This window comes from Neolamprologus brichardi, chromosome 17 (assembly GCF_056152115.1).
Source record: "Neolamprologus brichardi isolate AB-2024 chromosome 17, ASM5615211v1, whole genome shotgun sequence".
Lineage (NCBI taxonomy): Eukaryota > Metazoa > Chordata > Actinopteri > Cichliformes > Cichlidae > Neolamprologus > Neolamprologus brichardi.
Genome location: NC_142120.1, coordinates 34,178,358 through 34,199,262, shown reverse-complemented (window position 1 = coordinate 34,199,262; position 20,905 = coordinate 34,178,358). Strand labels below are relative to the sequence as shown.

The following is a 20,905-nucleotide window of genomic DNA, read 5'->3' as shown; positions in this document are numbered from 1 at the left end:
CTAGTGTCCACAGTTGTTGAGATATCATTTTCAAACTTTGAGTGACGGTAGATACCAATAATAGCTCGAGCTGATTTAATTTTGCTGAAACATTAAGGTCACACCAAACGTGAAAACCAGTAGAAACGTTTTTTATAGATCATCTTCAAACTTCACAGCAATATACTAGCCTTGTGCGACATGAGTACCCAGGCTGAAGAAGCATTTGACCTTGACCTTCGTCGTTAATGGTCAAGATCAAAGTTGACCCTGATGAAAAATTTCAGGGAACCATATCGAGTAATATGTCATACAAAAGGCCATCAAGACAGCTGCACAACACATGTGCAGAGAAGTGACACAGTGTATTTGATTTGATTTTTTCAATAAGACATCACAAAAAAATCACACATTGCATTAATATCTTAGAATATCAAGTTTTTAGAGCTTATAGAAGCCAAAGATTTCAGCAAGTTCTGCTCAAGTCATATGGTCAAAGGAGCTTGCAAAGAAAAGCGTCTGGACTTCTTTAAGTTACTTGAAGACGTTTCACCTCTCATCCGAGAAGCTTCTTCAGTTCTAAAGTCAAATGGTGGAGAGTCCCAGATATAAACCTAGTGGGAGTATCCCCCCACAGAGGGACGAAAGGACCCCTCATATGGTTAAAGATAATAGCATACAAGGTCAAAGGTCAGTGTCACACAAATTAGGGAAAAAAACTGTGGCTCATATATTAGTATGTATTAGTCATCGGGGGACATAAGCAACAGGCTAATGTCATGTTGTAATAAAAGCATCATAAAGCATCAAAGTGTTAGCATAGCTCTTGACCTTCTGTGGAAATGTCACTGTTGTTCTTTAATGTTTCAAAATGCAAAGTTGTGAGTTTTGCTTTGAAATTGTTTTTGGACAGTGGGTGTGCATAGTCCTAACTTTTGGAACTGCAACATAAATGAGGGGTTAATGGAGAAAAATGTATTTATATAGGTTTAAACTATGTTATTCTGTATGTAACAGAAATCCCTACCACACCAGCAGGTATAAAAACATAACACAGGAGGCCAGTATGGAAACCATTGACGTGTGGGCCGCATTCATACACTGCCATCTAGAGGATTCACCGAGTTAATGGCATCAAGTGAAGTTTCTAAACAACTTTCCTCCACCAGACTCCTGCTGGCCCTGACAATGATGTTAGTGTTTAGCCTATTGCTAATCCAGGTAGAGAAAAACTATATATTTTTTATTTTTGCTGAACATTTTGACTCTATTGGGATTAATGCAACCTTCATCTTTAAACAGTTATCAAAAGGTAACTGTTATTGTATCTTCTAATATATGAAGAAATAATGAAACGTAATTCATAAAGTAACTTCTATTATAGATAGATAATAACAGTTAAATTTTTTTAGTTCTTTGCAACAGTAAAAACAATATTTCTATGAATGTTAAGAATTTAGTACTAAGGGGTCCCAAATAATTTTTCTCTTTTAACAGAAAGAATTTTTAAATCTCTGTTTTAGTAACGCTACAGAGAACAAAAGCTTTTTCTCAGTGAATATGTTTAATCCCAACATGGCAGTTTTCCATCCATTTTCAGTCCTTTAGTATTTTTCTAAGACTGAGGCTTTTATTAAGGGTGCTGATGGTTATTAATAGCCTTCGAAAATGTCGTGATTTTATTGAAATCATCCTATTGTTAGGAATATGATCTTAAAACAACAGAAATTGTCTTTGTGGATCCATCTCCATTGCTTACACCAAACAGTTCACATCTGTGATTTATTGTCATATATAAGTTCTGCCCTGCAGTTGTTTCAATCACATCTTTCTAATAGAATCCAATTTATTCATGTAAACGGGAGTCCTCTTCACACAAAAAGGTTCATTATGTAGTTCCACAGGGCTCCAGTTCTGTTTACATTATGCACGCTTACCTTAGGCAGTATCATTCAGAGGCATAGCATACATTTTCATGGGTATGTTGATGATATCCAACTCTAGCTATCCACGAAGCTAGATAACACACACCAATTATTTAAACTGCAGGAATGTCTCAAAGACATAAAGACCTGGATGGCCTCTAATTTCCTGCTTCTAAATTCAGATAAAACTGAGGTTTTTGTATTTGGCCCTGAAAATGTTAGAAATATGGTATCTAACTAGATTCCAGTTCTGGATGGCATTACCTTGGCCTCCAGTAACACCGAGGAACCTTGGAGTCATTTTTGACCAGGATATGTCCTTCAATGCACATATTAAACAAATATGTAAGACTGCGTTCTTCCATTGACACAATATCTCTAAAATTAGAAACATCCTGTCTCAGAGTGATGCTGATCACTCAGAGTGATTACTTCTAGGCTACACTATTATAATTCTTTATGATCAGACTATCCTATAATATAAATATAAATAAAATATATAAATAAAATAGATTTGAATTTAAATTAAAGTTATCCTCATAACAAATCATTCAACAGAAAATATGATAGTAAGGAAACAGTTGCACATCAACAGGCTTTGTATACTCTGAGACTTCTCTGCATGTTTATATCACTTTACTTATTAAATATAATAAAGTTTTATGTGGAGCTTCTCTGAAATCCTGCTTATCCAGAGAGAGGGAGCTGTCCACCCCTCTGTGGTGCTGAAGGCTGCTCATTAGTTTGTTTTCAACACATCATTAGTTTGAGGCATGATCAGTACAGAACTGTGTTGACTACAGGTTAAATGTTGTGTTTCTATGTATTTATGATAAAATAATAGAATGTTTAAAAAGTAAATAATGGCAGATAAATAATTAGAATATGTCTAATTAAAATAGGAGTAGAGAAATGTTTAAAATGGAATTTAAAAAAAAGGAGGTCTGGTTGAATTTGAATTCATTAAAAAAAGCCAGGGGCAATTTAAAAAAAACTGGAAAACTTCTTCTATGCTGAAAAACCAACTGGTGGACCATCTCACCGCTAATTAGTTTAATTAGTAACATGACTGGGTTTCAAATTCAAATTCAAATTTTATTTGTCACATACACAGTCATACACAGTACGATATGCAGTGAAATGCTTACACAACTGCTCGTGACCTAAAGAAAAAAAAAAGAAAAGGCTATGAATAAGATAGGAAATAAATATGAAAATTAAAAAGGGTAAATTTAACTAGGAAGGAATAAAATTAAAATAAAAATTTAAGTTAAAAGTGGAATAACTGTACAACACAAATTAGAATGAAGGGTAAATTTAACTGGGAAAGAATAAGATGAAATATATAAATTAAAGTTGAAAATAAAATAACTGTACAACAAAATACACAATACACAGTATAGAAATATATAAGAATGTATGAGAAATATAAATATATATATACAATGACAGCAGCTGTACAAGTATTAAATGGAAATGAAGAGATATAATGTCCAGTGTTGTGCAATCCACATTATTAAGTGTCTTGTGCAGTGCAAATATGCTTAAAGTGATTTAAGTGATGAAGTGAAAACAATGTCCAGAATGTCCAGTGTGTGTGTACGAACCATATGTGTGGGTCAGTACTGTGTGGTGGTGTGATTGAGAGATCGTATCGCCTGCGGGAAGAAGCTCCTCCTCAGTCTCTCTGTGTTGGTCTTCAGGGAGCGGAATCGCTTTCCTGACCTCAACAGAGAGAACAGTCTGTTGTTGGGATTGTTCAGAAGTAATGGTGAAGGAGAAAGGTTCAGGGAATCCACAGAAATCTCTGTACACTCTTCAGTGCAAGAGAAAATTGTAGCATGCAAAGAAAATATACATATGTACACAAGATCCAGAAACAATGCTGCCTTCTCTGGGCCTGAGCTCATTTTAGGATGAAGTGAAGATAGAAGTGAAGATTACAGAAGTGAAGATTACATGAACACAGGTTTCCACCCAGATGTCTTTTTGATGTCAAAGACATTCTACACATTCGGCATCAGCACAGATTTGTGGTTTTTAAAAAAAGGTCAGGTGCTACACTAGTCCTTAACTAGTAAGCCACTTAAAGCAAGACATTTTATCAAACACAAATGCAACACACAAGACTCCAGCATGTAGAATATCTTAAGTAGTAGCGAGGGAATGAGAAGATTAACAAAAGGTGAGGTTATCGCAGGATCAATGGGCAGGAAGCGCAGAGATATCTTGCATATCTTATCTTATATATTTGTTCTTAGGTCTGCCACTTCTTCCTTTGTCATCCATTTGTCCAGTTTCCTCAGATATCTTCAAGGATACGCTGCACAACATGCTGAAACATGTCAGTAGTGCTTTGTGATTAACGTTTTTGGTATAAAAATACTATTTTATGTCAGTGAAACTGTCATCTTTGGCATTTTTCATAGGTTTTGCTAAAGATATGAGAACAAGTTGATTTCTGCTATAGGCTACGAGTAACAAGCAGCCCAAAGATATCATTTAAAATTGGTTCTCTGTTGCTTGCATGCTTGAATGTTTTGGTGTTTAGTGGCTTAACAAGAATAAAAAAAAATTCTTATGATAATGGTCAGATACAAGGACTGGTCTGAAAGAAACTCCAAAGAAAATCTTTTAAAAGTTCAGAAAACTGGAAAACTATAGCTCAAGAGAACTTTAAACATTACAAAAAAGCCTGGAAGATATCAAGAAATTAGGGGTAGCTCAAGACTTTCACATAGCACTGAAGAAAAAGTAGAAAAACACTGCTTTATAATCTCTAACAAGCATAGAGGTAGTGTTTAAGTGACACACCCATGTCCAATGTTTAATGAGGGAGGCATCAGCTTTAAAAGTAAATTATATACACTTAAAAAAATGTAAAAAAAGTTCTACATTTAAAACGTTGTGTTTGTACTGTTTTCAGCAAAATATAGGTTTCAATTCTTTGCCAATCGTTGCTTTGTGCTCTCTGATTTCCACCGTTGAACTGCATTAACCTCTGATAGCTATAGATGGTGCTGTATTCGTCCCCAAGGTATGTTTTTGGAGCATTTGGCATGGTTTGTTTTATAGATGGCACTCTTATAGATACACATCCACTGTAAAATAAAAGGTAAACAGAAATGGAATCTAGATTAAGGCTGAACATTTTAATTAATTTATTATTAGAAACAGTTGATATTATATTATGATAATCCAAACTGAGAGCCAAATCCACCTCAGTTCACAAGAAATAGTTTGTAGTTTTCACTCAATTCTTTTAAAACTATAAACATATTTTTAAAGACATTTATATCAATTTGTGCTCCTATTCATTTTTTATAAATTAAAATGCCTCACTCTCATTAACTCTTCTTAAAACAGCAGCGTCTAATCACTTTTTGTACCAGTTATTACTGGACTCTTACTGCAGCCAGGTCCCGCGGTGTAGATCAGACAGGAGTTCAGACACTCTACAGGACTCCCAAAGTCCCCCAGCCGCTCGGCGTGTCACTGCAGGTTCACATGTTTATCTGATTGCTTATTTTTAATCTGCAACTGTTACTTCCCTCCCAAATTAACGTCAACGCTGTGGGGAGTCACCCAAAGCTCAGATCTTCCCTTAAATCCTCATCCTACAGATTAGGAAGTGGTTAAGTGTTCCAATCCTGAGAACTAAGTTCAGTGTCCAGGTGTGGAAACCAGAGAAGAATCAAAGTGGAAGTATTAACTTTTAACTTCTGATTACAGTTTACATTTTAATCATTACATTACATTTAATCTCAGTGTTTTCTCCTCCCTCGTGTATCATGTTTGTCTTTCCTTTCTATTTTACACTCCTTTGGTCTTCAGATGCTGTGATGGTGCAGTTTCGCCCACAGAGATCAATGACTTCTCATCTCATGTGTCACAGTTACATCAGTGATGGCAAAGCAGAATTTTCAGGCTACACTCCAGCTCTCAACAAGTCAATCAACCAGTGTGGGCAATACATTTTTCCCCCATTAAATATTAATAAAAAATAACAAATAAAACTAAAAGCACTTCTGTTTAGTCCAAACAAATAAACCCAATCTTGTGTCACACACTACAATACTTCAGTAACCGCTCAAGGAACCTCTTGTGGGAACTTATTCCCCAGCTGAGCCACAGTTTTTGAACAGTCTATGATTTGAACCAGCAGCTTTGCCCTCCAAATCCCCTCTGTCACGTTTGACTGCTTCCTTCCTCTGGGGTCAAATGTGGTTTGTCTCAGCAGGAACAGATGCTTCAAGATACAACTGGTTCTCATCACAAAAAAAGAAAAGAAACTAAAAAAAGAAACACATCATTAATGCCGTAGAAAGATGAATCCAATCAGGGCAGATCTTTTTTTAATCTACAGTTTCCCACTGTGCTGCAGTAAGACCCTGTAAGCTGTTTATCGCTGGGTATGATGATGTTGTGTCTGTGTTATATGCAGTGCTGATAGACTGAAAGTAATGAGGCAGCTTCATTTGGAAGCAGACAGGTCTAGAGCAATATATATATATACAATATCATTCTTAATCATAACAAAATCAGTATAAAATATGAACGAAGCCTTTGGTGACATAGATCCACAATCTTGCGGATTGTTGGCGACACCTGACTGCTAATCTTACAGCAAGAGTGTTTACAATCTGTCTAAGCTAGGAACCAAATAAAAGACACGAGTCAGGCAGTCTGAGCAATAAGACTTTTTTTCATCTTCAATAAGATTTAATGTAAAAAAAAAGGCACTGAGTAATACCTTAGAGAAGTGATGTCTAAAAAAATGTTAAACATAAGGAACTGAAGAGCACAGAGGACAGGAATGCAAACAGACATCAGACAGGGAGACGGGACCATAAACAGACAGGGAACTAATAGGGAACGAATGAATGGGAAAAGAAAAAGAAGGCAGGCGGTCAATCATAAAGGAGGCAACAACAGAAAACAAAACACACATGCAGGAAGTAAAAACACAATAAGACACATGAGCAAATTACCTGTCAAAATAAAACAGGAAGTAAGGAAAAGAGAGGGAATAACTCACACAAAAATATGAAGACAAGAAATGAGGGAGAGAAGTCAGAAGGAAACATACTAGGAAACTAGCATGGATTGAGAAAACAGCAGTCAAATATAGCAAACAAAGACCCTCTGTTTTCTATTCAAGGCATCCCAGCTTCACTTTCCCATAACATTGGTGAAAGCACATAAGCATGCTGGCCAATATACAAAACTTTCAGTGCTGCAAAGGATGATTTTGGCTTCTTGAGGTCAGCTGAAAAAAATGTTCAGTATAGGAGCTGATAGCAGCTAAACTTTGAGAAAATAGTGCCTGCTTTTATATCCCTACATCAAATTTGTACCTGGATTTCATTTTTTTGAAATGAAAACAGAAAATGAAAAAAGCTGATTGGTCGGTCTGGTTTCAATGAAAATGGAGGAAAAACAGTCACAACAAAATGACATAACTGCAGGAAAACCTAAATGATAGTATAAGGTCAAATATAGTGTGTAAACAGTGTCTGTCACTTTCAGGAAGGTCAGCTTCCTTTCCAGGTGCTGCTTTATTGTAGGTTTTTATGATTACTCTGCAAATATTAAACATTAATTCTCTCTTGAGATCTTTTAGCTCTAGTTTGGTCTCCACCTTCTTCCACCTTGGAAGAATTTGAGGCTCATTATCTGTTAAATGCTTTGATAAGACCACAAACACCACAAACGAGTTCCAAGACTCAGATTATCTGAGGTGACGCTAAGCTAAACTAAGCTAAGCTAAGGCAACCAGTGGTTATAGTTCTGTTGTTTTACAGGGTGGGCCATTTATATGGATACACCGTAATAAAATGGGAATGGTTGGTGATATTAAAGTCCTGTTTGTGGCACATTAGTATATGTGAGGGGGCAAACTCCTCAAGATGGGTGGTGACCATGGTGGCCATTTAGAAGTCGGCCATCTTGGATACAACTTTTGTTTTTTCAATAGGAAGAGGGCCATGTGACACATCAAACTTATTGGTAATGTCACAAGAAAAACAATGGTGTGCTTGGTTTCAACGTAACTTTCATGAGTTATTTACAAGTTTCTGACCACTTATAAAATGTGTTCAATGTGCTGCCCATTGTGTTGGATTGTCAATGCAACCCTCGTCTCCCACTCTTCACACACTGATAGCAACACCGCAGGAGAAATGCCAGCACAGGCATCCAGTATCCGTAGTTTCAGGTGCTGCACATCTCGTATCTTCACACCATAGACAATTGCGTTCAGATGACCCCAAAGATAAAAGTCTAAGAGGGTCAGATCGGGAGACCTTGGGGGCCATTCAACTGGCCCACGACGACCAATCCACTTTCCAGGAAACTGTTCATCTAGGAATGCTCGGACCTGGCACCTATAATGTGGTGGTGCACCATCTTGCTGGGAAAACTCAGGGAACGTGCCAGCTTCAGTGCACAAAGAGGGAAACACATCATCATGTAGTAATTTCAAATATCCAGTGGCCTTGAGGTTTCCATTGATGAAGAATGGACCCACTATCGTTGTACCCCATATACCACACCAAACCATCACTTTTGTTGGTCCAACAGTCTTGGAGGGATCCATCCAATGTGGGTTAGTGTCAGACCAATAGTGGTGGTTTTGTTTCACCATTCACATAAAAGTTAAAATCTTCTGCATGATCTGAGGGCCCTGTTCCAATTTTTGTTTTCGTTGAGATCCGCCGAAGGGATGTTCGACTAATGCCACTCTCCAGTGACATGCGGCGAGTGCTACGCTGAATGAAGCTAGGACAGCCACTGATGTTTCTTCATTAGTGACAGTTTTCTTGCGTCCACATTTTGGCAAATCCAACACTGAACCAGTTTCACGAAACTTAGCAAGCAGTTTGCTAACTGTAGCATGGGAGATGGGTGGTCCTGTAGGGTGTCTTGTATTGAAATCTGCTGCAATGACCCGGTTACTGCGTTCACCAGATATCAACACAATTTCGATCCGCTCCTCACATGTTAACCTCTTCGACATGTCAATGGCTGTGAACAAAGAGAAACTTCTAAATAACTCATGAAAGAATAAAGTTACATTGAAACCAAGCACACCATTGTTTTTCTTGTGACATTACCAATAAGTTTGATGTGTCACATGGCCCTCTTCCTATTGAAAAAACAAAAGTTGTCTCCAAGATGGCCGACTTCTAAATGGCCACCATGGTCACCACCCATCTTGAGGAGTTTGCCCCCTCACATATACTCTTGTGCCACAAACAGGACTTTAATATCACCAACCATTCCCATGTTATTACGGTGTATCCATATAAATGGCCCACCCTGTAGTTCTGTGTAAGCACCCCTGACGTTAAAAGCAGGCATTAATAATTTAAACCTTAGGTGCTAATTCAATTTCAACACTATATAGTAATTCACCTCCTGTACTGTTGTCATGAACAGAGACATTAGCTATAGCCACCCTTAAAAACCTTTTTTTCTGCTTTTTAACCTGCTTTTGGAGAGTCCTACATTTGAAGAGCTTTAGCTTCATTTTTTAGCACTTTAAATGTAGATTTTAATCATTTTGAGTTTCTGCAATCTACAATGTGTTTGTGTTTATACAAGCAGCTGGGTATACTAATCTGCGCCTTTGATTGGAAATAATGAGCTGAAGGAATTCACTCGTGGGTGCTGCCAGGATACACTGTTTGAAAGTTAGAACTTTTCTTTTTTGCAGTCTAATCTTTAACAGCATTATCAGAAGCTGTGACAATTAAGACAAACTTTACATATGAAGTCTTTAATATTAAGTTTAAAAAATACAAAAACCGTTAAAAAAAGACTCAAACAAGAAACAGTGTTGCACATTAGATCTGAACAATTCGATTAACATGGAGTAATATGTGTAATTTAAACCACTAAGTCCTTTATTAAACAGAAAGAGTCAAGTCCAAATCTAACTGTTACTTTTGGTTCGAAATCTATTTTAATGTGTGGCCATAAAACCAAAACAATGAGCAAAAATGCTCTTCACTGTGGGAGAAAGCTGCAAAATTGGGTGGCTCTCAGGATGATGTCATAACATTCCCACATAAAGCTATTTGATATTTAAATTCAAAATAAAATATAAACTATCAGACGCTGATGTTTTTATAAATATATATACATGTGATACAGTGACAGAATACATAAGAATGTATACAACTGCTTGAACATAACAGCTACAGACAGACAGAAATGAAAACACACAGGGAAACACGAAAACGCGAGTGCTCTGTTTCTCTATTATATAACAGTATTTAATGGGCTCTAAGATGTCGCATTAGGGATTAGGCTGATAGTGACTGTGCTGCAGATTGTCTCCGCCTCAGTGTACACGCACACAGATAGACTTCTAATGTTTAATATTCCTCATACTAACCACACTGTACATGCAGGCAGCTTTATTATTCATCAGAGCAAAATGAGGCTTCTCTCTCTGGTTGATGAGCTGGAGTTTTTATGTTGTGATGTTCCACGCTCTCCCAGACATCAAAACTTAAGACTGATGTTCGCAAAAACTGGGAAATCTGGTGTTAGTATTCTAGCTTTTTAAGAAAAACAGCCAGTGCAAGGAGGATGAATGCTTTAAAATTAGTATGCTGCTTTTTAGCTATTTCTATAGCTACTTTTTGGTTTGTTTGTTTTTCATTTTCATTTGCATTTAAATAAAAACTGTGATCACAAAATTAGTTATTATGTACGAAATCAGAGAGTCAAACACTGCTGTTCTGTCAAATGCCCTTGGTGTTGCAACTTATATACACAAACTGTCCTTTTGCATCAGTGCTTTCAGTGCATCAGTACCAATATTAGATCATAGCAGATTATCTTCCTCTTTTGAGGTGTGATGTAGTTCACAGTTGGTGATAGGGTGGCAGCAGAGTAAAGTCAAGTCAGCCAGTAAAGTGTGGTTCTATTGGAAGCCTTGTGTTTTTTGCATGTTTTTATCAAGCCAAACATTAAGTTTTTCCATTCATTTTCACTCACACATTGGTAAGATTTTAATGCAAGGAACTACTTCCTTAGATTGTTGTTTGATTATAATAGTATACCTGTGCATGTTTAAAAATAACACTTAATGCCTTTATTACACCCCTAGCAGGGCCTCCTTTGAAATTGACCTTGTGTGGGTGTGTCTTGCCATCTCTCCTGCTTTAGGTGCCACCTCTTTCTTACAGCTTTCTCCCATCAGCAATTAAAAATACTTAAGGCCAGAAAAAGGTGAGCTCTACTGCGAAAGAGTCTTGTTGGATTGCAGCTAGTAAGTTGTGTGTGTGTGTGTGTGTGTGTGTGTGTGGTGGTTGATTGCTCCTGCTGCGTGGAGAGGAATGTGTTTAGGTGACAAATCCTTTTTGACTTACTTATTGACCAACACCTGAGTTTTGTTGTTTTCTTTCTTTAAAAGGTGATAGCGGCTTGTCCGTCTCTATTACTTTGGAAACATTAATAAAACCCTTTAATTTACACATTTTGCTTCCCTGTCTCCTTTTTTCAACCTGGACACCTTTTGTTACTTTCCCTCATCCCCTGGATCTTTTTAGGGGAATGTAACAAAGTGGGTCTTGTCCGGGATGGTGCTGTGAGAAGCAAATGTGATGCCAAGTTGTTTTTTTGTAATCTTCTATATGTGACAACGTAGCAGCAAGATCCTACTGAGGACTCTGCTCCAATTTACTGCTCTCACTACTGAGACATAGCCAGGTGATGCCTTTCCTGGACTGCACTGTGCACATTGAAGAGAATGGCAACCTAAACATCGAAGTTTACTGGAAGCCCACACACACGGACCAGTACCTTCTCTTTGACTCCCATCACCCTCTGGAACACAAACTTGGAGTAATTAGGACCCTACACCACCGGGCAGAACATGTTCCCTCTAAGCGTGAGGGGAAAAGAAGGAACACACACATGTAAAGGAAGCACTCAAAACGTGCAGCTATCCTAAATGGACATTCTTAAAGTCAGCAAAGAGGCACAGAAAAGAAGATCAGACACCAGCGAGGGAGGATAAGAAGGACAGACGCAACAACATTGTCATCCCCTATGTAGCCGGTGTATCAGAGAAACTCAGGAGGGTTTTCTCCAAGCATGACATCCCGGTGCATTTCAGACCCAGCAACACACTCAGACAAAAACTGGTTCACCCGAAAGACAAAACGCCAAAACACAGACTTAACAATGTGGTGTATGCTGTACAGTGCAGCGAGGAATGCCCAGACCTCTACATTGGAGAGACCAAACAGCCACTTCACAAGCGCATGGCACAACACAGAAGAGCCACCTCCACAGGACAAGACTCAGCTGTCCATCTGCATCTTAAGGATAAAGGACACTCTTTCGAGGATGCCAACGTTCACATTTTGGACAGAGAGGACAGATGGTTTGAAAGAGGAGTGAAAGAAGCCATCTATGTCCACTGTGAGCGACCATCTTTGAACAGAGGCGGTGGTTTACGACACCAACTCTCTGCCATCTATAATCCAGTTTTGAGATCCCTTCCCAGACGCCTTAACGCCCACTCACATCCTGGGCCATCTGACCTCAGGAATTCGCATGATAAGGTGGGGCCAGGTTTCACAATGAGCTCACCCGAAACTCTGGCTGATTGGGACCCACACCCAGTTCCACACCTTGGCTCAGGCGATTAGAGGATCATCAGGGGGTCCTTTTGTCCCTCTGTGGGGGGAAACTCCCACTAGGTTTATATCTGGGACTCTCCACCATTTGACCTTAGAACTGAAGAAGCTTCTCGGATGAGAGGTGAAACGTCTTCAAGTAACTTAAAGAAGTCCAGACGCTTTTCTTTGCAAGCTCCTTTGACTATATTAGAACATGTTTGATGTTCTGAAGCATTTAACTGTGAGCAAAATAAGAAATCAGGGGAGGGAATGCAGAGTACTGAAAAATACTTTCTCATTGCACTTATTATTGAATTTGTTAAGCATTAATGTGGTAATTATTTATAGATGTTCAAAAAACATAGCAAGGAGCACATTATACATAATCTGATCAAACTGTGCTTAAGTCAGTGAGAGTAGAAACCTGAGTGTGAACAAACCACACTTGTTTGGAAGGGTTTACATACTGCTTCACTGCATTTTGTCTTCTTTTTTGTTAAATAAATAATGAGCTGGCATGCTATGCAGTTTTGCTTATATGAGTTTTATTTATGTAATTTTATGACGGGCTAAAGACTGTATTTTTTTCAAGTATTTTATTAGCCTGTTACTTAGCACTAATTAGCCAACATATTCTCATTGCACCAGTTTATCAATGCATCTTGCAAGCTAGCAGAGGCTAGCTAGAATCCAGACAAAGGAACTTCTCAGTCCATAAGGCCAACACGTTGGTGGCCCAAACGCTAATGTTGAAGCTTCAAAATATACAATCTAGGATCAGTGGGTGAATCCATCAGTTTTTTATTGTCTATGTTCTTAACTTGTAAAACTTAAGAGTTTTCCAGCTAGCAGTTAATTTTTGTTCGGTGCTGAGCATGTGGTATATAGTGAGCTCCCAAGAGCTTTTCAAGCCTCAAAATTAGGTAAAAAAAAATGAGCTGTGTGTCTAAATACCACAACAGCCCCTTTTCCATTATTACCTACTTGAATCGACTCGCCATGGTTTGCCACAGTTTTCAGGGTTTATCATTAGGTCATAGTACTTGGTACTGTCATGGGTGTATACTAGAAGAGACGAGCAGCAAGGGATGATCACGGAAGCAGAAAGACAAAAAACCCGGTTAAAATAGTTAAATAAAAATAAATACACTTTATTTACAGCATAAAAATACCCTGACCAGGGAAGAGAATTTTTTTAAACATAAAACTCAGCACAATAAAAGTCCAAATGGTCCTCAGTCAGTGAGCTAAAGTCCCAAGGGTCCCAATCAGGCTCTGCCACACTTCTTGGCCGTTAAGGGTCTGCCGAGTCCACCAGTGGGAGCCAGGCTGACAGCGTCCTCCGTCGTCTCCTCGCCATTCCGCACCAGCTTCCACCTGCGAGGGCAAAGCTCCAAACTCTGCCGGCCACTGCTCCGTGCCTTTAGTGATTAGCTGCCATCAACTGGACCCTCTCTCTTCTCCTGCTGCCGCGCCCTGCCGCCAATTGCCACTCCACGGCTCTCACTGCCTTTGGCTGCGTCCGGCTGTTTCCCTTTTCCGACCTGCCAGACCCTTTTATTGGCCTCCAGCTGCCAACAAGGGAGGCCTGATTGATTGCCGTCCTCTATGCCCTCCAGGTGTATCTAATTAGTTAGGGAAAGCAGGGGGGAGGAGTCTCTCCAGAAGAAGTCCCAATAAATACAGTAAAAGCATGCAAAAAAAGAAAAATACTCTTATCGTCAAACACAACAAAGCATGCAACAACTAGGAAAGAAAAATCCTTCTTCCCTAGATGACAGTACCAGGTACTAAAATAGTACCTGCTCAGTTCCTAGCAGGTACTAACATGTGACGTTCTCAGACTGCATGCCACAGATTGGCTGGTCAGTAGTTTCACTCGATGAGTTGTGAGAGCATCTCATTCAGGAAAATCAAAACCGCCTGGTATATCTTTGCCACGAAGTCCACTTTTGTTGTATCGTTCATTAATTACGTCGTGGGATGCTAGGATGTTTCTATTACAATGACCACGCATATTAGGAGGTACTCAATTGTAATGGAAAACCAGTCGATCCGAGTAGCTACTATTGGAAAAGGGGCTTAAGGCGCTCCTTATAGCTAAGGGGAAACTACAATGAGAGCTCAGAGTGTCCCTTCCTATGAAAAACCTCTTTAATGTTACACATAAAGTATTTGTTTTTGCTTTTATTGACATTTATTTGAAAAGAGACCATGTACATTATTAACACAAATGCCCCCATTGGATGCATTGTAATTTGCATTTAAGAGTTAGCTTAAAGCTAACTCTTAAAGCTAACTCTGCCATCGCTTGGTGGGTTACATGAAGAAGATAACAAAAATGTCAAATCAAAAGTATATTGCTGACTACACTTTTAAAGTAGAAATTCACATATCACATATGATATAACATGCTCCCATTGAGAAGAATTTAAACATCCACTGTGTTTGAGTTTTCTGCCAACATTTTAGTTCACACTTGCATTAGAGGTTAAAGCTCAAACCTGAAGCCACCTTTTCTCTGTTCTAGCCACATTTTGTGATTTATACCAGAAGCACTTTTCCCATAAAAACCTGGTCTTGTTCAGCTATAATTTGATGGCTTAAAATAAAACCTTGGATCAGTCCTTTGAAGCCATCCCTGTGTCCATTTTGGCAAAGCTGTAGCTGTAAATAATGTAGTTTGCAGCAGCGGAGCCTAGTGAGCCCCCATTTACTGGCCGAACATTTGATAGATGGCAGTTTTCGCAGGCTAAAAGGGCCAGATCACTCCATCGTTCTTTCTTTTTCAATCTCTTGCCGTCTTTCTCTCTCCCACTGCTTTCCTCCTCGCTCTCATGTCATCGCTCACTCTGTCCGCTCCTCTCTTGCTTTTTGATCCTCTCAGACTCTACCTCCTTTCCTTGCGCTACACATCCTGTTCTCTCTCTGTCTCATTCTCCTATTTTTGGTCCCAGCTGCATCAATAATTCATATCTTTGCATGGACTTTCTGACTTGAGAGCTATCAACAAAAGCTATCAGGGTCATCATGTTACACCTGTGACATACGCTGTCCCACATGAAGATGCACACACACACACAGTTAAACACAAATGGACGATAGTGCACACATTTAGTGACGTCAGAGAAGGCAGTCAGGTACTGAAGTCACGTTTTTGATCACATGAATGCAGCAAAAAAGATAATCAGAAACAGTGATGATAAATTAATGAGCAGGGAAACTCAGTTTTGGACTAAGGCATCAAACTCACCTCACAGGCTTCAGTGTCTTATTGAAATAAAGCCTTGTGCGCTGTGTCACCAAAACACATCCACCTTGTTGTGATTTGAACATGCCTGAGGCTCGCTGTTCATTTCTGTGAAAGAGTCAACAACTGGAGAGTTATTGGGAAACGGTGACATATTGTAAGATAGTCACAGGCTGACCTGGGGGTATCATGCCAAACAAGTGTGAACTTTCTTAAACTTTGCTTGAAGATAGCAAGACACAGTGCATGCTAGATAATTTCTTACACCAAAGCTTCAAATCTGCCTCACGGGGTAATCTAGGGCTACTATTTTTGGATTGACAGACAGTTTTCACGGCTGGATGCTTGGCTGAGTTCCCGACTTCAGTGAACACAAGAAAAGGCTTATCTTATCTTGCAAGGCTACAAACATGTGATAAAATGTCTCTTTAATATTTTGAATAAAATCCATCAAATAGGGTGCAAATCAGCCTGCTAGACTTGCTGTTTGACATGAAGGTGCAAAATTTAGAAGTTGTGCATTCTTAGATCTACTCATCTCTCCCTTTTCTGCTGTAGGTTTGCTGACACATTCGTGTGTGTCTCTCTCCAGCATAAGCCAGCTAACCATAGCAGCTCCCCTTCCTGTCAGGAGCCCTCTTTAACCTGAATTGACATGAGCCAGTGCTGGCCTCACAGACCTCACTTCAAATCTTCGTATAGCTAATCTCACCTTCTGATTTGACCATCTGTCTCTTAAAACTGTTTTAAGGTGATGAAACTGTCAGAATCACAACAATGGGGGAAAAAAGAAACGCAGTTAAATTCACTGAAGCACAAAAAGAAAATTTGAAACAGAAAACAAACTCAGTTCTCCTGTGTTTAAGATGTTTTGTCAGCCCATACATCCACCCCAACCTCCTCCCTAAGCAGACTTTGTGGTTCTATAACCCCTAGTTTTTCCTTCTCCCAGTTTCTATAGGCACTAATAAATCTAACAGTGGGTCCAGTGAACCCAGGATTAATATTATTGAAGGACAAGGTAAGAAGAAAAGGTGGCTAAACTTAAAATTGCCAATGCGGCAGATTCACCAAGCAAAGAAATTGCATAAAATTGCAGCAAAATAGTGTGTTAGCACAATCACCAAATAGTACTTATAGGCTTGCTTAGTTTTACAGGGGATTTACAAAAGTTGTGCTCTTTTCCAAACACAGGTACAATCAGTTCATTTCAACATCAAGTGCAAAAAATAAGAATTGCTTTTTTTTCGGTGGTAAAGATTGGTGCAATCAGCACCAAACTGCGTGTCGCAAACATTAGTAAATCTTTTTGCGGGCTTCATTTAAATATTCTCCTCCCTGCAGTTTTGTGCTGTCACTTCATTCTCTTTGTAAATACCCACAGTATTTTTTTACACCAAACACCATCGGTGCAACGTGTTGGTAAATCTGTCCGTAGTCAGTCAAGTAGTCTACTAACACCTGCTGTGCAGAGATACTGGTAGACTTGACCTGAGGTGTCACCCATTCTATGTTGGGCCATGAGCTAAATTGATGTGTTTCACTGCCTATGTAGTCGATATGTTTGAGCTTGTTGCAGGACCTTGTGTTTTATGCAGACTTTCGAACCACATACTGTATGGGATAAAAGTTTTCTGTTTTTCTGCCAAAAGCTCTGGAAGCTTTAACTTCTCTTAGCATGGTGTAGTCTAATCTCCAGCTTGCGATCTCTTAGCTGGCTGTCATCGAGTAGCGAATAATCATCAGTCTGAATCGTTTAATGTAAACACCAATATTCAATGCTCCATGCATGCAACCTGCAAGAGGGTGAGAGGGGCAGAGAGGGAAAGAGCAGCAACCAGGAATATCAGGACTTAAGGGTGCATGAGTTACAGCTCAGCACGGCTCAGCAAGTGAGTTACTGTTATGCAAGAGCTCAGTCAGCCCAGCTGGAGATCAAGGAGAGAGAGAGAGAGAGAGAGAGAGAGAGCAGCGGCCCGAGTGAGAGCACAAGCAAGTAAGCCGAGGGACGGCGAAGAGCAGGCTGGAGAGAAAACAGCAGCAAGTGAGCAGAGAGCAGGCAGATTACAGCTGGATCTACTACACACGCATACACAAACACACTTATATACACGCTGTCACGATCCTTTCTTCTGTCTCATGCCTCTATGCAGAGCAGCAGCATCATGAGAGGACACGCAGAGGGAGTTTACCTCTCTTCACCAAGGGAGTAAGGAAAAGAAGAGAGGAGAGGAGAAGACTGAAGAAAGCAAGACAGAGAAAAAGGAAAGAAAGAAGAAAACTTTCCTCTACAGGATCTTTCCTCCACGTTTTGAGACTTACCATGAGGCTCTGAATTCTCTTCCTCTCTCTTAGCTCTTCTTCAGTAGCTGAACCCATGTCTCTAAAAGTGGCAGCCACCGGTAAAAGTGCCAGCACCCACTTCTTGATGCTGCTGTGCCCCCTGCTCTGTGCTCTGGTCGCTGCTGGAGGCTCCACACTGAGCCCCGAGGACTCGCGGAGCACTGCTGCCACGTTGCTGCCAGAGGACTTGACCAGCACAATAATACAGCTCCAGCCAGACCTGCAGACTGAAGCCCAGACACCAACAGAAGCACAGACAGAAGCACAGACAGAGGCTCTGACAGATATGCAGACCCAGGGTGTCACCAGCAATTATACAGGTTGGTCTAATGCCTTACTTTTACTTTTACTGTTTTCACTGCTTCAATATTTCAGTGTGCATGAGGGGCAAATGGTCATTTTTGCTTATTAGCAAAACATTTTGAGGAGCATGACCGAGTGCCAAAGCTGAATCTATGGAAAGACTGAAATCCCACACTGAATACAACATTCATACAAATAAGACAAGCAGCAACAACAAACAGTTTATTAAAAATATGAGTCAGTTTAGTCTTTTTTTTAAAGTCTAACCCTTTAAACATAATCCAGGAAAATTGCAAAAACTGTGAAAAAAGGACCACAATAACAACATAACACAGTATGCATAAAAATCCAGGTAAATGGGGTATTTACAAAAACACTACAAAAAGATTTTTGCATATCTACCTCCTCTCCAGTCAACCTCACTATGGTTTTATCTGGTTCCTTACCTGAACTCAACCTAAGCACAAAAACCACAACAACAACAACAAAAATTCTCTGAGATCATTTTATTTAAGCGACACTGCATTTTATCTACAAAAGTGTCTTTGAAAGTACCTAAAAGTCCAGTGGACTTGTGTTTTGTGCAGTGTTTTACTTGTGTTTCATCCTTTGCTTAAAGCTGGTTTGAAAAAAGAGGCAACCTACTCGCTCTGAAAGCTTCCACTTTGTCTTTCAGTTCACTCACAAGAAAGATGTAAGAAACCAAAACAAAATAGAACAGGCATGTTATCACTCTGGCTGTTATAGTGGAAGAGTGTGCCTCTCAGTCATTTGGACTGTTTATGAAGGCCTGCCTTTACTTTTGATTTATAGTAAATCCTTCTGTTTGCAGTTAAGTAAGCTTGCAGTTTGGTAATCGTGTGAACATTTGGCAGCACAAGTGCATGCAAGGACACACGTGTATGTGGCAGTAAGAAGAAAAGGAGCGAGACCCCCGTACAGAACAGAGCAGGCTTCAGTCACAAGAGATCTGACAATAAGTCAGATAAACAAGACATAAGCTGTGAAAGATGCGGCTTGCAGATTTGCAGCAAATGTTGGCAGGATAAAACAGCCTAAACCTCTCATGTCTAAATTATCATCAGTGACAACTGTAACTCTGACCAATCAGGACAAGTTGTTCTCCCCAGTTAAGAAAATAACATCAAAAACTACTGTTTGTTCAGTGAAAGTCTGTTATTGCTTTCTCCAAAACGTAGAACGGGTTAGGGTTAACAGCTATGATGGCTTAAGTCTCAGAGGATTACCACAGCCACTATGAGATTTGTTAATTGGATGCGTGGTAGTGTACCAGCTGAGCCATTAGCAGTTGTGGGCTGACATTAAGATTGGCAGATCTGCCCGGATTGTTTGGGGTGGAGTTTGTGGCCTGCTGCAACTAACAGTGTGCTCAGTTTGATTATTAGCATGAGCTGGTATACAATAAGCAGATAGTACCCTCTTGTTTTGTGCAGGAAGCTGAAACTATTGTGTTTTAAGGGTCTAGTAGGTGCTTCCAAAACACGAGGAGTTTTGAGTGACGTAATTTATATATAAGTCATTTAAATGCAATCCAGTTAGCCACGTAAATGGCAGCTCTTAACATTAGCGCTCACATTTACCAAATAAAAGACAGAAAAATGAACCAGCTGTAAAAACCTGACTTTATTAAGCCTATCTGTGACAGAGGAAATACAATGTGATTTTGACTTGTCAGACCTAAATATAAAAATGTATAACAGTCATTTCTTTAAACTTGTTAGGCATCCATCACACTATGGAGCAATTTAGAGAAAAAAAAAAAAACAAGCTCAATCAGCATTAGAAGGAAATAAAAGGCTACAGCAAGAGATGCTGTTGGATTACATCACTGCAGAGCTCATATGAGCAACGTGGAAGCAAACAGAGAAAAAAAAAAGGTAGCTCCCATGGGATCCCTGAAATGTTTGGTGTGAAACAACTTTAATATTATCAGTAAACGCAAATCCGTAAATGTAAGCAACAACTCTGTCATGCAAAGAGGAAACAAAGCCATTCAAAAAAAAAAAAAATGCTGCTGTCTCCTGTCAGCTTTATATACAGTACTACAGTCTTATGAGTTAAGTGGAAAAGTTTCATGTCCTGTGATTCTACTTGGAACTCATGGATGCCACAGCTTCTGTGGTAAAAAGGAGGTGAGGTCTAATAGTGCACCGAGCATGAGCAACACACATCTGCGAAGGCACTATCAATGCTAAACAATATATATAACTGTTTTTGAGTAGCAGACAATATGTTGCCATCCATTTTCAGGAAAAGGCTTGCCTATTTGAGCAAGATAATACCAAACCATAGTATGCATGTATTCCAAAAATATTTTTTTAAATAAAGAAAAAAAACACAAAATACTAAGTTTCAACATTTCATATACGATGCAGTTGGATTGTGATTTGACAGACAGCTACACTTGCAGCATGTTTAAGTACAAACTGAGGGTTTCCATGTCT

The 20,905-nt window shown here is 39.3% G+C and overlaps 1 protein-coding gene across 2 annotated transcripts in view; it reads left to right on the top strand.

The window, feature by feature from the left end:
- zgc:162331 (uncharacterized) overlaps positions 1-20,905 on the top strand; it is a 41,487-nt gene that overhangs the window by 1,535 nt on the left and 19,047 nt on the right. Inside the window, exons 1-2 of one of the 2 annotated variants that reach the window (XM_087830299.1) lie at positions 17,590-17,838; positions 17,948-18,457. In XM_087830299.1, the coding sequence (XP_087686425.1) occupies positions 18,172-18,457 (286 nt within the window). In that variant the 5' untranslated portion in view covers positions 17,590-17,838; positions 17,948-18,171. Of the gene's footprint in view, positions 1-17,589; positions 17,839-17,947; positions 18,458-20,905 lie in introns of those variants that run through there. The other variant, XM_006806473.3, reaches the window with a different exon arrangement.